At 40.6% G+C, this 16,789-nt stretch overlaps 1 protein-coding gene across 1 annotated transcript in view; it reads left to right on the top strand.

The window, feature by feature from the left end:
• The window catches only part of acbd6 (acyl-CoA binding domain containing 6), a 28,110-nt gene extending 12,558 nt beyond the window's left edge, over window positions 1–15,552 (top strand). Inside the window, exons 7-8 of the mRNA XM_044015421.1 lie at window positions 12,378–12,408; window positions 14,646–15,552. Coding sequence (XP_043871356.1) covers window positions 12,378–12,408; window positions 14,646–14,800 — 186 coding nt within the window. The 3' untranslated portion in view covers window positions 14,801–15,552. The remainder of the gene's footprint in view (window positions 1–12,377; window positions 12,409–14,645) is intronic.
• The last annotated feature ends 1,237 nt before the right edge of the window (window positions 15,553–16,789 follow it).

Below are 16,789 nucleotides of genomic sequence, written 5' to 3'. Positions count from 1 at the left end.
AGCTGTGTGTGTTTGAATACACAGATCACAGCCCTGCCACCTGCCAACTGTATATCAGGCCCCGGTGTTGGTACTGTACATTAACTCCCCCTCAAACCCTCCCCACTGTATCACTGCTCCCTCAGCTGATTCGCTCGGTGAATGTGGGGCAGACGGTACCAACTGGGAAAGATGACAATAAAACCCCATTTCATGTAATAACAGAATGAAGGCTGCAACCCTGGACTTGTGTTTTCCGTGTGTTAGAATGGATTTAAGAGGAATGGATTTAAGTTTTGGACATTCCTTCATATCAGGTCAATAGTGGGGAAAAAGCTCTAACAGTAGAATTTGTTTAAACTGTAATAATATGAATGTTTTCTGGACTTCAGGAGTTTGTGTCAAATGTTTGAGTAATGACCAAATGATTTGATTAACAAAAATGAAATCTCCTCACATAATTTACTTTATCTTTTTGTTGGATAATTCCTGATTTAGACAAAAACAATTCACATTCAGCAGACATTGTAGTAGTACATTTCATTTAACATTTCATTATTGTCATATTTCAGTTTTCTCTTAACCCTCTTCTGTGGCCATCAACAGTTTAATTTCAGAAAAGAAACTCTTCTGATGCTGCCTTGTGTTAAGATAAAATGAAGCACTGATATATTCTTTATTTTGAGGTTTATTATAAATAGTTCAGTGGAGTCTAAAATAATTTTTACAGCTAGATTAAATGTTCCTACATGAGCTACAATAGATTACCGTAGCAATTACATGTGTATATATATAACGATGTTATAGTTTTAGTTCCCATTTTTTAAGTTCAATAACACCACACATTGAATTAATCAATGTATTTTGATAAAGGTTGCTGGACTGCTTAAATACTAGTTGGGGTTAACTGTTCAGTCACTCCACATGAGTGTTGCTGAAGCCAATCTCACCGAAAGGGCGAAAGGCAAGGAGTAACCTCTTGGTCAAGTCACCAGTCCATCACAGGGCCAACAGAGGTACAACCATTCACTCTCACATTCACACCTATGATCAGTTTAGGATGTCCAATTAACCTCTGCCTGTTTTTGGACTGTGGGAGGAAACCGGAGAACCCGGAGGAAACCCACATTCACGGGCGGAGAACATGTATTTTTTTGAAAAACTATGCAGTTGAGAAATGTGAAGAATCACAAGAATTTGGAGATTTGGGTTAAGATGCTTATTTGTACGTAATTAGATATAGCATAGTATGTTATTTCAGTGGTCTAGTCAGTGTGTGTGTGTGTGTGTCCACAGTCCCTGTGGTCATTGTCTTTCCAGACGCTCTAATCCCACACCCCAAATCTACAATAAGTCTCATCCCACACACATACTCAACTTTTGTTTTTTTTGGTCCTTCTTCGACACTCCCAGCAAGCCGCCTGGTTGCCATGGAAATACATTCATATAAAGGATGTTCCCATTTGTGGAAACTGGCATGGAAAAGGCAGGGCTTTGTCCCAAAGGTGTTTTTCAGACTACAACAATTGTCAGGAATGGCCGAGAGTAAATTCATACAATGTCTGACTTAAAGTGATTACTCACAGGGTAAGTGACAGAAGCAGGATTAGGCTGACAAAGAGGATGGAAAGGTGAGATGCAGGTTGGTATAACCCAAACACAATGGTAGGACGGAAATGTAGCTAAGGCCTTAAGTTGGAAGAGGTGATAATTGAAATAAGAAATGCAGGTTTGAAGCTCATGGCCACACATGCTTTTAATAGATCCACTTTTTTTTTTGCTTTCCTATTTGTCTTTCTCTTTCTTCTCTCCTCATCACCCCAAGCTCCCATCCTCTTCGCTCCATCCGTCCCTGCCGCTGCCTCTACTTTGTATTAAAACAACATGATCCATGAGGCGGGGAGGGCAACTCGCAGCACCGCTAATTCTAATTAATCCAGCGTGGTAGCACGGCCACTGCAGGCCCCAAGCGCTCCCAGTCTATCAGATAGAAATTCATAACTTAATTGAGGTCAGAGCCTCGAGTAGCAGAACAAAAGTCTCCAGCCAGGACCAGCTAGATCAATAGTAATAAATATCTGACTGGGCAGCCTATAACTGGTGGCTAGAGAGCACACAACAAGTCTTTATACACATGGTCTGCATGTGCATCCCACAGTGTTGTCTGGGGAGAGTTTGGATTTGGGACAAAGTCAGAGACAACATGGTGGACTTTTAAAGGCATAGTCTTTCTGCAAGGGTATGGACCCATGGATGTGTGAGTGGTGTGGGTGGATTTATCTACATAATGGAGGAAAATAATGCATTCATGACTGAATAAAGGCTAGAAACAAGAAAATGCAGTACAGGATGCCAGAGAAGTAATTTGGGATGAATGAGATCTTTGATGAGTTGAGATTTGAAACGTACAGCATTATGATCACTCTTATTTTATGACTGATTCAAAAATCACTCCGACTGTGATACCTTTATTTTGAGATTTTGTGAACATAATGAATAGATAGATGGATAATGTTAGAATGGTGGATTCTAACCATTTCCTTCATTTATTTTGGTTAGTTATTATTTATAACTGAACAACATGATTCCACACATTTAATATGAATAATTAAGTGTTTAAAAGACTGATGCCATGTGAAGGTAACATCTTGGACTTCTCCTTAGCACTTCAACTTTTTTCATTTTTCAATAAAGGAAAGAATCTGTTTGCTTATTTGACTGTAGACATTGGTGAAATTGCCCATTATATTTGTTTTTCAAGGAAACAAATTGTAAAATAAATATCTCATTTAAGAAACCCAAAGTGGTTTACAAGATTGTTTGAGAATCTATTGTTGGAAACCACAAAAATCCTCCAATTTGTGGAGGTATAACTGGAGAATATCTGGAATGCTATCAAAAAATTCAAACTGTGTTGCCATTCAGTAGAATAATTGATTATATGATGTTTTATTTGTTTTTTCTTTTAATGTTCAATATCTTATTCAAGTCACTGCTGAAGATAACACCTCACACTTTTTCCTATAGGTTTATCGTCTAGTTTGCATTAGTGCTGCAACGATTATTCGATTAATTTATGATTAATTGATTACTAAATTAATTGTTAACTATTTTGATAATTGGTTTGAGTGTTTTTCAATAATTATAAGCAGTTCTCTGATTTTTCAGCTTCTTAAATGTGAATATTTTCTGGATTCTTTGTTTCATATAACAAAGAAATCATTCAGAATGAATCATTTCGGTTTGGGGACAAAGCAATACATCATCATTTCCAGGTTTTGGAAACACTGATCAACATTTTTCAACACTTTATGGATCAAACAAGTACTCAAAGTTAATCAAGAAAATAATAGACCGATTCATCGATTATGAAAATGATTATTATTTGCAGCCCTAGTTCATGCCTGTCTGTGTCAAATTAATGAAAAAAAAATTATTTATATCATTTATAAAACATCTGACTCTTTCATTATTATGAACCACTGCAGTTACCAAATATCAAAGGTTTTCTCAAAGTGTTTCAAAGAGCTTCTCAAACAACGTTTTCTCGGTTTATGCCAAAGTCACAGCTCACAAATCAAGCGCGTCAGAGTAAATTTTCCATTTTAATCAAACTGAACAAATCGAAAGCATTACCATCTGTTCATGCACATTTTTCATGAAAAGGCAAAGTAAACCAGCATCAGTGTTTATAACATTTTCTTGCTGAAGCCGTTACAGTCAGTAAAAGTCATTAATATTCACAACTTTGTAATGCAGATTCTGAAGACACTAGAGCTTATTGCAGTGAAGCTCGGTCAGTGGTTGTAGCAAACAAAGAACACTGAAACCTCTCGTCTGTGTCCTCTGCTACCTGTGTGTTGTGTGATCGCAGTGGTAAACACACACACACACAAACATGCAGTCCATGGGGGCTGATTGAAATTCTCTGGTGGAGGCATTATTACACATTTGTATCCCTCCCCTTTCCCAGCAATGCCTCCTATAACTAATGGCTCGGTCTACCCAGTCATAACAAATATTCAGCAAGATTTGTCATAATTGTGTGTGTGTGTTTGTGTGTGTGTGTGGGTGTGTCTATTGTACAACCTATCCCCTGAATGTATGGGGTCTTAAAAAAGAAACGGCTGGGAGGTGGGAAAGTGAGGTGAAGGAATGCATTGTGAATTCAAATCATATAATGGAGTACAAAGAAAGATGGAAGGATAGAGTAAACAAAGGCATGAGGTAGACGTATACAATTATAGATCTCAATTTGCCTTTCTGATCACATCTCTGTAATAACAGCATTGTTGCATATCAGTCAGCCTGTATTATAAGTGTTTTATATGATTTATTTATTTGCGTATGTCATGCACTGAACATACATTGCTCTGAGGTTATTTACCTTGATGATGATGATGATGAGTTAAACGTATACATAAAATACAAACAACAACAAACAAAAAATGTAAACAAGCGTCAACAAAAGACCAAGCAATAACTCAAACTAAGTTCTCCATGTTCAAAAGGGAAGTGGGAAGAAGTCAAAACTTTATAACTTTATAAATACGATATTTATAAATACAACACTGCTCATAACATATAAACTATATGTATAGTTGTATCCTGTGACGGCACAAGGATTTGTTGCTCCTAAATGTCCTAAATCTTCATATTGTATGATACAGTATGTGCATATCTGCTCCATGCAGTTTCCCAGAATCCAAGGAGACGTCTTTTAAATGTACTGCAGAATTCTTGAGTTTGCAATATTAAAGCAGCAAATGAGTTCACTGGAGAAGCTGGGACGAGCCAGCATTTGACCCACATGAGTTGGCACTTGTCAAAACAGTTGCACCATCAAATTTCTGCTTATTGATGAATTGAGTAATCATTTTCTATCTCATCAGAGCACACCTTGATAAAGTTTATGCACACGCATAAAATTTGCCATAGCCACCGCACACAGCACTTGACACTTTATAAGCCTCACTGTAAGCTGTTCTTATGGGACCCATATTTAGTACGCGCTGCACATTAGCTGGACTCGGTGAAATGAAAACTGTTGCTGTGCTCTGTTAAAAAGGCCTATCGGACACACAGATACAGTTATGAATCTGTAATATGAGCACTCAAAAAGGAGCTCGCAACTTGACAGTAATAGTGCAGCCTAAAGAGCCATTCAAGCAGGTAACGGTCCTCTTTGCCATCATCAGCTGTTGTTTCTTTCTTATTGGCCACTCACTGGGCCTTGCCTACACTCAACTATTTGATTTCCATCGTTCTTAACCATCCACATAAATTGTCAGGAGCATTAAAGCTGTCCTCGACCGTTTCAGACAGAAGGGGGGTGGGGAGAGAATAAGAGAGTGAGAGCTGGATACAGACAGTGAGGGGAGGGGACAAGGGGGTGAGGAGAGAGAATAAACAAAGTAAGTGTTCTGCCTTCCATCAGTCTCCCGCAGTACTCAGCTTTATGAGTCCCTCACTCCAAATGCCTCAGCTGCAGCCCCTGCTGCCTGGCCATTGATTTTCATATTACACTCTTTTATATATTTATTTATATCATATATTTCTTTTTAAACATCATCGATGAGGCGACGGAGGACAGACGGGACCTCTGGCGATGTTAATACTCAGCCTAAACCTTATCCTCCTCTCTGATGGCCTTAATGGAGGCTAAGGTGTCCCGCGGGAACAAGCAAGCTTGGCGACATTGTGACGAGAGGGGAGGGGAGTGGGGAAGGAAAGACGGTGTGCAGGAAAGGAACAGGAGCGCAAATTAAGGGGATGGTGAATTGGGGAAATGAAAGAACGACAGGAGGTCAGTTTTGACAAAGTCGAGAAAATGTGTATGCTGTGGTTTCATGTATGTTCAGCCTTTACAACTGCGACTGAGCATCGCTTTAGAAAATCATATTTGCCTTTTGTGGACTGCATGAAAATAAATGACATTTACAGTTTATTACACTTTTGGGCTTCTTCCAAACTCGACAACAACTGACACTTTAAATGTATAAAATCCCCTTTATCCCCCCCATGTCATCTTTGTATGGACCACAGATTCATTCTAGGTTTTTCCCACACACATTGATGCTCCTGATGGCAACTAGGGGAACAAAGGGAAAGGGGGGATCACCCCGGCACCTGAAGGACACTCCTCTGAGGTGTGAGGAGCAGTGAGCTTGGAGTCAGGCTAATGACCATGGGTGGCAGTGCTCACACGCTGAGTGGCAAGGTTACCTCTCTCTGCTCAGAGAGACCTCGATTCAATTAGTGCTGGCCCCAGTCTCTAGATCCTTTTAACAAAGTGTGCAGGCCTTTCCAAAGCACATGTTGTTGGCTAAACACAAACAGGACCATATATGTAAACATAAGCTCATGTGCAAGGTCAGCCCTGTCTATACTTTAAAGATTTCAGGTATTGTTTATTGTAAAAGCATGAGTGCATCAGTTTCATGTTGCATTAACATTGCTTACATTTCCCAAACCATGTCTTTAAATATATTTTTTGATCCTTTATTATAAAACCTACCACCTATTTATCTTGAAATCAGTACAGGCGATAAATTTTTTCATCAGGAAATTTTCCAGTATCTACTGCATTTTGCAATTTTACTTGCCTCCTGTAAAGTGATTAAAATCTTGCTTCTGACTTTGTCCCCCCACAGGATAATGTTTGCCAAATTTGACTGATGAGAAACGTTGCTAAGTTAAATTAGGGTTCTGAAAACACACTCATATTGGTATACTTGCTTAAGTGGGTACACAAGTGTGGGAATGTCACTGTTTGTCCAGAATATACTGTAAATGTAAACACACTGTTTCCTGTTCAAAAAAACCTGTAGAGAAGTGACTGTGTTTACCTGCTCGTACCTAAAGCATGTATGCAAGTGCGTGTCCAGTTCTGTACTGCCACACACAACCTATTCACTTCAGTTGGGACCAAAGTCCACAAACATTGCTGTAAAAAAATCAAACCACTTATTCAACAAACATGTAGAAAAGTGACATTTTCACCATTTTGGTCGCAGTTTAACCTTTTATATGAAAGCCCTAATTTGTGCAATATATAACATTTCTGACATTTTTAATATGGCATTTCTACACCTAATATTATTTTGAATTGGTAAACCAACCATTCCCAAAGGATACACAATAATACGTGTTTAAGTAAAGGGCTTATAGATTCTACAAATGTATTTGGTGACTCAAAATAATCTCCCAGTAGTGATCTGTGGGTTATCCCAGTCTCTGGGAGTGACTGGTGAACTCTGTGCCTCAGTAGCTACTCTGGTTACAGATATGAGACCCATCTTCCATCTTGCAAAGATCTGTGCTCTGCTTTCTGATTGATGGCACCTGCTCATCATAATGCTATCCACTGGAATCTGCATACCAATGATCCCAGTCGCTTATCGATTCGCCCCCATCTTCCCAACACACACCCTTGAGACTGATACATACACACATCCCTTCTCTCGCTCTCGCCCCCTCTCTCCCTCCCCCCGACTACTGTCATTATAAAAGTCAGCAGCTGCTGCATGCATTGATCATAAATCATAATTGCTTGTCCATTTTTCCCCACTTGTTTAATGTTGCTGTCAGGGACAGAAGGAGGGGGAGAAAAGGGGGAGGCGGGGGAAATATGAGGGGGAGAGGGAGAGAGAGAGAGAGATGGGGAGAAAAAAGCAAAAGAAAGTTTAGTCACACAGAAAGATGAGAAATAAAAAGAGAAATGACTGACAGATGGAGAAGCAGAGCGATTGAGAAAGAGAATAAGTAACGGTGGGAAATGAATAGATGCAGTGGTGTGGAAGGCTTTTTAATTTTTTAAGGTAAATTCTAAAGGAAGATGACATCTATAATCAGATATGTGTGTGTATACATCTACATTTATATATATGTATATGTATATACACATACACATATGCATACCTAAGCACTTGCACGATTTCTACCAAGGTTGTCCCAGCCAAACCTGACCAAACCCCAATAGCATATAATGTATTGTTTGTCCAAAACTGTCAGACCAGTATGCACAGAACAGGTATTCACGTTCTACTTGAATGAACTGTAGTATAGGACACCACAGCATTAAGCTGTTGCATTATAACAGCTTTTTAAAATAATCAATTATATCTCATTACTGGAAGATTTTGAAGCAATATCTCACACTTGATTGAAGCCCTCCATAGGTTTTGTTGCTTGGCCAAGATGAATGCCAATCATCCTCACTAAGGTCTTATTTGTATACAGTGATTATATTAATTTCTCAGAATGGTTGTCGCGATGATTTATTGATTAGAAAACCCTGGACGTTGCACCAATGGTTTGTCCATCTTAAAATAAATACCACTTAACTGATTATTACCAAGCATGACACCATTCCCATGTACAGTAAGAGATATGAGAGAGATAGTACAAAAAAAGAAACCCAGTTTAGCAGCATTAAGGAAAATGGTATTAAGGAAATTAAATCTTCGCAGAGGCCTTTGCTCTGCATCACCCGCCACATACTGAGTCCAGTTGGCACTTGTTGGATTTGCAGGGTATGAAAACATGAAAGCTTTTACAGTCCACAAGGACAAAGCATTCACAGAAATACTGACACACACACACACACACACACACACATACACACACTGCTCTCAGCTGTAGACTCCACAGCTGGTGGTGGATTTGACAGACATCTAGCCACAATCTCTTCCCTGGCTCAGACACAGATGAACAGACTGAATCCTAGTTTTGAGCGGACACAGACTCGCGGGACCTCTGTGTCCTATCTGTATCCCTGACTGAGCTCAAATAAGTCCTTAAAGCCTCTTCTTTATCGTGGTATGAAGAGAGTGGGATGAGCATTTGAAGTATCTTGTCACATTGTTTGAGAGGCAGATTAATGTATCAAACAAGTTTATGAACATCTTTGACCGCCCATTTGTGTAGATAAACCAAGCGACAGGCCAGATTTCTGCTTCTTCCCGGTTGGCCGCAGTCTGAATATCTGATTGTTAAAATCCTCTGCAGGCTTTTCTACTTTTAGTAAAACTGCAGTGTATATTTTCATACACATGCACACACGTCTGACCAAATTTCTTCTTTTTTCGGACTAATTTCCCTCTTGTTACAGTATTATTTTAATCTGTTAAGGAATAGAGCCAAGGGAAGAAGACTGTTTGCCTTCTCTCTCCATAAATCCTTGTTCTCTTTCATCCATCTTGCTTCACATCGTTTGTGTGGTAGAAATGATAGATTGGTGTGACTTAAATTCAGCAAAACTGCAATAGTACTAATAGATCAATCCCTATCCATGCTGCTCCTAAGCATATTGCTCCACCCCATTAGAGTGATACACTACACTGGTTTGGTTCTCCGCCGCTGGTATTGTGCAAGCAGCTGCTTTATTGAGCACTCTGCTGACGGCCAGCCTAGCATTTCTGCACCGCAAGGGGAAACGTTGGATGACATGTAAAAGCAGGGGTTTCGGTGCGACATGCCCCAGTAATGGGATGGAAACGGGGTGCACGGTGGTGGGGGGGGGTGCACGGGTGCATGCTATGGTTGCTAACTACAGGTATTGTGAGTGGGAGGTGGGAGTGGAGTGAAGTGGGGGGTGGGGGGGTGGGGTCTCCTCCGGGCTGCTTCCAAAGCAAATGGAAGAGAATCCAATTTCCTGTGATTCCATCAAGCCTCCGTCCTGGATCGAGGGGCATTAGGGAACGCTGAGAGGACAGTCCGCTGACCCCTCACATGAACATATGAGAAGCTTGTGGGCTGCACACATACACTGGCATGCTCAACGTACCTCTGCACCAACATGCACATTTTCAGGCAACAACACCGTTATCTTTTTTCTTTTTTTTTTACCTCACTCCCACACTGCAGCTAATTTCTTCAGATGTTTTGTTTTTTCAGTCCATAACTCGAAAAACTCAAATATGAGCAACTTCTTCATTCAAGTCATTTAATTTATTATTATTTATAACCCAATCATATTTATTTAGCACAAGTATCTTCGTAACTATTCATAACTATCTCTTGTGCATTATGTGTCACTAAGTCTTGCTTTTTTTTGTGTGAGTGTGCATGTGCTTGTTGACCAACAAACTCCAGATTAACGCTTGCTGCAGATTAGGGCTTAAACCCCTTACACTTTAATTATAACTGTATGTATTAATGTGCGTTGAGATCTTTCACGTGGCCTCGGCTATAAACATCTGTCACTGTCCCTCTGTGCTTAGTTTGCTTTAAGTGCGTGTTTTATGCATTAAACTAAACGGTTAGCTGAGTATATTTTTCCCCTCCTTGGAGGATGGAATTTTATCTTAAAGGAAAAGGCCTGGATGCTGAAATAAGATTGTACCTTTGTTGATGTCAAACAGTTCTGCTCACATTGCTCTACACTTATTGTGGGAGATCGACACATTGCCTGCAGTACATCACACATTTCAACTCGCAGGCTGACAGCATTGTTGTCTTGAGTTAACTATGGTGCACTTTCCACACTGGTGGCGATTTGCATCTGTGCTCTGTGATCCACCTAGAGGGAATAGAAAGCTCTAATCCAATCAGCAGGTCCCCAAAGTGCTGCCCCTAGAGAGAGAGAGAGAGAGAGAGAAAGTGAGGGAGAGAGAGAGAGAGAGAGAGAGGGAGAGAGAGACAACAATAGGATCACTCTGCACTAGGCCCAGGCAGAGATGGAGGATAGGAAATAGATGAAGGAGGAAAGGGGAACAAGGAAGGGGGATTGAACAGAAAAAGGGAGCAGGATGATAAATTGAATAGAGCAAGAAAGGTGTATGTGGTAATGGGAGGAGAGAGAAGAGGAAAGAGAGGAGTGAATGATAAAAGAAAAAGATGACTCAGTGACAGACATGAGGGAGGTGTGTTTTTGAGGTTCAAAGAAAAAAGAGAAGAAAGGATTGGTAGAAAGTAAAGGAAAAGACCAGAACAGGGAAGAGGGTTCGCTGTTAGAAGGGCAAAGGTACAAAAGACTGATTAATACATTCACTCTAACAGTTTTAGTAATTCAGTAGTATTTCCTGTTCAGTGACATTTTACAGCACTGAAGCAAATGTCACCGTGCCTGCTGGCTCATTGTACTTGGCTGAGCAGCTGCTCTTGTTCTTAGTCCACAAGGCAACACTTTGACCGTTTGTCATCATTATGAGGTGCAAAGGCAGGTCTGAGCAGTGATTAAAAAGTCAATCTCCTGTTGAGGATGCATGTCATATGTGTCTTATTATACCTGCACATGCATAATATGTGTGTAGTTGTGGTTATACACTACACACTTCCCTATCTCTGTCCAACAGTTTGTAAAATAATTATATCTTTACTATTGACTCTTTGAACCTATGTGTCATTTTACACTTTGAATGACACACACTCACACACACACAAACCACCAACACTTATGTTCTGGTCACCCTTGGACTCTTCTCTGTATTGTGCCTGAGCTGCTGTGTGTCAGAGTCACATCAATTCCACCTTTAATTTGTTAATTAGAAGGAGCGCAGAAATATTCCACACTGCCTGGCCAAAAAAAGCCACACACTCAAATGTTTGATAACAACGTACAGTACATCTGCAATGGCATAAGCTGATGCAGTGTTTTTAGCCAAGATCGTATATTAAGATTGTGCTCAGTCTACTCCAGAATATCCGAAAGTTTCTCAGTAGGGTTAACGTCTAGATCCTGTGGTGCTCAATCCATGTGTGAAAATCTTTTTATAATTTTTCAAAACCTGGCACAGTATGTGTATTTTCTCTCCTTCCCTTCTTCTCCTTAATCTGTTTCCTATGTTCCAAAGGAAGGACGGTGAATAAATCCCACTTATAAACTTTGTCTGTGTGTCTGAAGCCACATATACTGTAGCATACTCCTTTGTGCGATTGTTGGCATTAACTAATTCTAGTAAATACAACAATGTGCACTTTTTCTCTCATTGGGCAAGAAGAAAAGCTAGCGCAAATAGTCCCAAGTTTTGGATGTGGGTTGGTGGCTCCACTGGTCAGATGTTGGATGTTCAGATCAGGTGGAGGTATTGTCATGTGTTGGGCTGTAGTTGCTTGTTATTTCAAGTTGATCAGAGCTTGAAGTCACCTACAGGTTGAAAGGTTTGTTTTGCAGGTCATGTGTCCCTCAAATCAATATCTCATCTTCTCATAATCCACCTTTGGTACAATGAAAATATGTCCACAGCTAACACACAGAAGGTATTTAGTATTCTATCACCTAAAGGTTTTCCTGTTGACTCTGGAAAGTTTGTGCAAAGCAATTTTCCACTTTCTCTCATAGCTGAATATACTGTATGTTTTATTCTTGATATGGTTCTTGGATTTTTAGTCTTATATTTTATTCCTCCCCAGTTGCATGCTTGTTATATTAAAGACTTGTTTTTTATCTTTTAAAGGACAATGAAGGACAAACAGCACTACATTATGGTAAGGAGACTTCTACTTTAAATTTCTACAGAATGTTATATTATGCACTCATTTTCATAAAGGCAGGATTTGCTTTTGGCTCGTTTTCTGCTAAGACTCGCTCTTTTCTTGCATTTGTCTCAAATGTGTCATTTCTTTTCATCCTCTTCCTACTTCTCTGTTTGCCATCCTTCATCTTTAATTCCTACAACTGGTTTTAACCTAGTTTCTGTGTCCTGTGGGTGCAAGTGTGTGTATTATACTTTTTTTCTGTGTGTGTGTGTGTAATAATCGCTCGGCCTCCCAAAGGAAATCAGCAGCAGTCCTTAGACTCCCCTGACCCTCTCATGCCCCAACACACATGTCCCTGAGAGGCGGTTCCCCTGTCCTCTGAGCCTGTGTGTGTGTGTGTGTGTGTGTGTGTGTGGGTAGCTGCACCATCTGTCCCCCAACTCGGTGGCATTGGAGTTGGTATTGTATGTTGCATCTAACACCAGAGATTCACACACACTCAGCTGAGGAAGCCCTGAAGATGGGGCATAAAAAGATGACTAATAAACATAAGCGATGAACTCCAGGAGACAAATAGCAGAGAATGAAAATTCATTCCCACCTCTCTTTGCACAGGGCCACAGTAGCTGGCAAGTGATTAATTGAGGGTTTACTGCTCACCATAAATTGTTCTCCTCCTCTACGGCTCCCCTGAGGGCCAGCCACTTTTTACAGCTCAAGGCCCAGGCGAGACACACGCCGCCACACGCACACTCACCGCCGGCTAAATAAAACACTGTTTCGAGGACTGCAAGCGTAGCTGAAAAAATAAGCCAAGCTTTGTTAGTCTGATTTGGCTGAAGGATAAGTGATCCTTATAGAGTTTGAGTGTCACAAACCAGGCACTTACTTATAGACGGGACTCGAATTTGCACACACACACACACACACACACACACACATTCCGATGTATCGTCATATCTCATGTATGCTCCTGCCACCCGGCCAGCGAGCGAGCCACCCCTGGGCTGGAGGTTAAAAGGCCTGACTGTCAATCACTGCAGCTGCTGACATCAGCAATCATGAGTCTGTGCTTTAAAAGTAGCGAGAGAGTGACACCAACAGAGAAGAGCACTCAGTAGGGAGAGCAGTAGGGTGGGGTGAGAGGTGCACTGGGAAGGCAGGGACCTGCTAACTAGGTTAAGCGAGTGCATGCTTCCTCAATATAAAGAGAGAGAAGACCCTTTTAGCGAGGCACAAATTGCACAAAAGTGTTTAAGGAAACCACAGGTTCAGGCCATTGTCAGTACAGGGACCTCAAATGGCCTTTTCATTAACTGCAACACTGTACATGCATACATACTGCATCAGACTGCATATGTAGAAGAAAAGAAGGCAAATCACTGACCAGGACATGTATCTGGTTAAGAATAATATTTAAAATGTCAATGATTTCTAAAAAGTACTGCAGCAACACAAGCAGCTCTGAAAAGCTGTAGACACATTAGAGTTTTATTTTAGGTTAAATGGTGACATTATCATACTAACAGCCGCGAAACCCGGACCTTACTTTTTATCTGACAATGGCTTTAGGGAAAAAGTCAAGGGGTGAAAGTTTGTAGAATTCATCCTCTGGTAATTCTGAATGTTGCTACATCATTTTGTGGTAATCCAGTTTTTCAGATATTTCCTTGCGGACTGACAGACTGACATCCCTCAACCACAGCCAAAGCAAAGCTAAAAATGCTTTGCCACTATACAGTTCTGGCACGGCACAGCACGACTTGGCACGTGTTTTTGCCTTTCCCTTAGTCATAGTACCTGGTACCTGGTACTTTCTGTAGTACCTGCGAGGTTCCAAGCGAGCTGAGCTGATACTAAACGTGACGTTGACAGACTGCCAGTCACTAATCAGTGCTGAGTGTCATCACTGGAAGTCTCCAATTTATTGTATTTCAGTTCAGTGATTGTGTCAGACATAGTCTGTGCTCCAGTCGTGCAGGAAGTACTGAACTTATCTTTTTAATTATCTGATTCTAATGATTCAGTACATCGAAAACAACTGCTTTACAAGTCACTAGTTTGTGTGTGTCAGCGACTTCACGGCGGTGCTATGATGACTCCACCCACGTTGAGGAGATACTATGTTAATGGAAAAACCATACCAAATCGCGCTGTACCGGTGATTAAATGGTGCTGTAATCTCCCCTTTAGTGCTGTTCCTTTCCTTCAAAGTCATCTTTTATTCATGTCTTTTCTTTTGACAGCATCTGCGTGCGAGTTTGCTGAAATCGTGGAGCTCCTGCTGAACGCTGGAGCCGACCCTTCCATCAAAGACATAGAGGGTTCTCTTCCTGAGGAGGTCACTGAATCCAGCGCCATCTCCTCTCTCCTTCGCCAGTACACGGCTCCAAAAGGCTAGATCCCCCTTCTACCCACCACCTGTGTCCTAGTCTGACCCTTGCTCCACTCATTCACTCACGTCCCCACCATCATCCATTCATTCCTGAAGAGACTCTGTTGAACCCCAGCAGTCAGTAGACCAGGATTCCAGAAGTTTTAATTGATTTTTATGTATAAACAACTTTGGAGAATTTGATTTTGTTGGCTTAACTAAATGTGTAAACATTAGCCCCCCTCCCCCCCCATTAAAGACACATATAATGAAACACACCCCATGTATATTTTCATCAATATAAATAATATATATATATTGATTGTGTGCCAAGTATATGGTTGGGTGATAGGATGATTACTGTGAGACAATAGCTGATTCAGACTCTACTTTACTGAGGTAGCAAAATCTTTTGTTGTATGAGACCATTGCAAGCAATATCATAAATCAGTGAGCAGTGGCCCCAACAGAATGACGGGATTTGAGCATCATAAGTATTTAGTTTTATCACGTATTTATGTCACCTGGAGGAACCACCAAACAAACATTCCTATTCATTTATTTTATCCACTCAAAGATTATGAATTTCAGAAAAAACATCAAACAAGATATTCTACATGTCACTCAATCCTATTATGTAGGTCTGAAAACTAGCCAGGCCTCTTTGTTTTGACTGGTTAAACTTGTGTTACTGCAGGTCTTTTCATTCAGTTTGTTATGTTCCAAGGAATGCTTTTATCATTTGACTTATAATATCAATAAAGTCCTCAATAAATTGATTTTCTCTGACTTTTTATTCATAGTCGCCGTTTTACTGTTTCTTAACCTCACCATGTGTTTGTGTACAAGGCGTTCTACTTCACCGATGGCTCACTGAAATACAAGCTCACATCTCACCAGTGACCACCACAATAAATAAATAAATAAATATTTATAAAAAATAGAAAACACAGTAAATTATGGCTATAATGTGAACCTTAAATGCAATATCATACTGCTGCACTACATTGTTTTTCTGATTTGTTTTAATTTAAGTTCTTGGGAATCATACTCACTGTTAATCAGACAGTTCGTTGGATCTTCTCTGAAAAAACAACACAAAACAGATCAAATCTGTGTTGTTTGTCCTCAGGCCAGTCCTCAGATCAGCACATTTCCTCTGCCTCAGGTCACACACACACACACACACACACACACACACACACACACACACACACTCAATCTGCCACATGAAAATACACTAAATAAATCTGGTTTCCTGGTTCTTAACTACAGCTTCACAAAGATGCAAAAGCACATTTTGTACACAACAGCAAGGACAAAGCCTAATCCCCTGCTCTCTAACACACTGGCTTGCCCCGTGCTTGCCCTCCTCCACCAGCGTTTTACTTAAAACCCTAGAAATCTGCTTTGACACAAGGTGTTAGATAACCATCTCCACTCGTCTGGTTGCAGTCTGTCACTCAGAGATCTGTGACAGCAGTAGATCAGCTAATCCAGCATTGGTAGTCATCACCAGAGGCACCACTTCAAATTCAATTTTTTGCCTTGACAGATATTACAGTACGTATTGTGAAAGAAGGTGCAGGTGAACTGTGCAATACATGATGTGAATTCAGATCTATTCATGTGATGTCTCTATCTGTAGCTGTGTCCCTACTTTACAAATCACATGAGCTACAAGGGCCTATGGGATGAAGTATCACCGTTTACTTTTGTAAAATTCAGCTATATTCTGTTTTTATTTTTTGCATCTCCACTCATGAATTCTGAGGAGGAAGCCTACACGAGTTGTGAAGAAACCTTTTGAGTATTCAACCGGAGTCGTGGGACGTGATGCACTACAATCCCACAAAGAGACAACCAGTGATCATCTCATTGTTATGAATTCCATCCACATCCTGCCATTAGACTGTTGGTGTATCTCTAAAGCCTGTTTGGGGCCCGTTGTTGTCTCCTCGTTGCTTCCTAAACCACGTTATACTGGCTTGAGGTAAGAGAGGGTGACGGCAGTCA

This window comes from Solea senegalensis, unplaced genomic scaffold (assembly GCF_019176455.1).
Source record: "Solea senegalensis isolate Sse05_10M unplaced genomic scaffold, IFAPA_SoseM_1 scf7180000013439, whole genome shotgun sequence".
Classification (NCBI taxonomy): domain Eukaryota; kingdom Metazoa; phylum Chordata; class Actinopteri; order Pleuronectiformes; family Soleidae; genus Solea; species Solea senegalensis.
The sequence above is the reverse complement of the archived record's forward strand: the minus strand, read 5'-3'. Positions and strand labels throughout refer to the sequence as shown.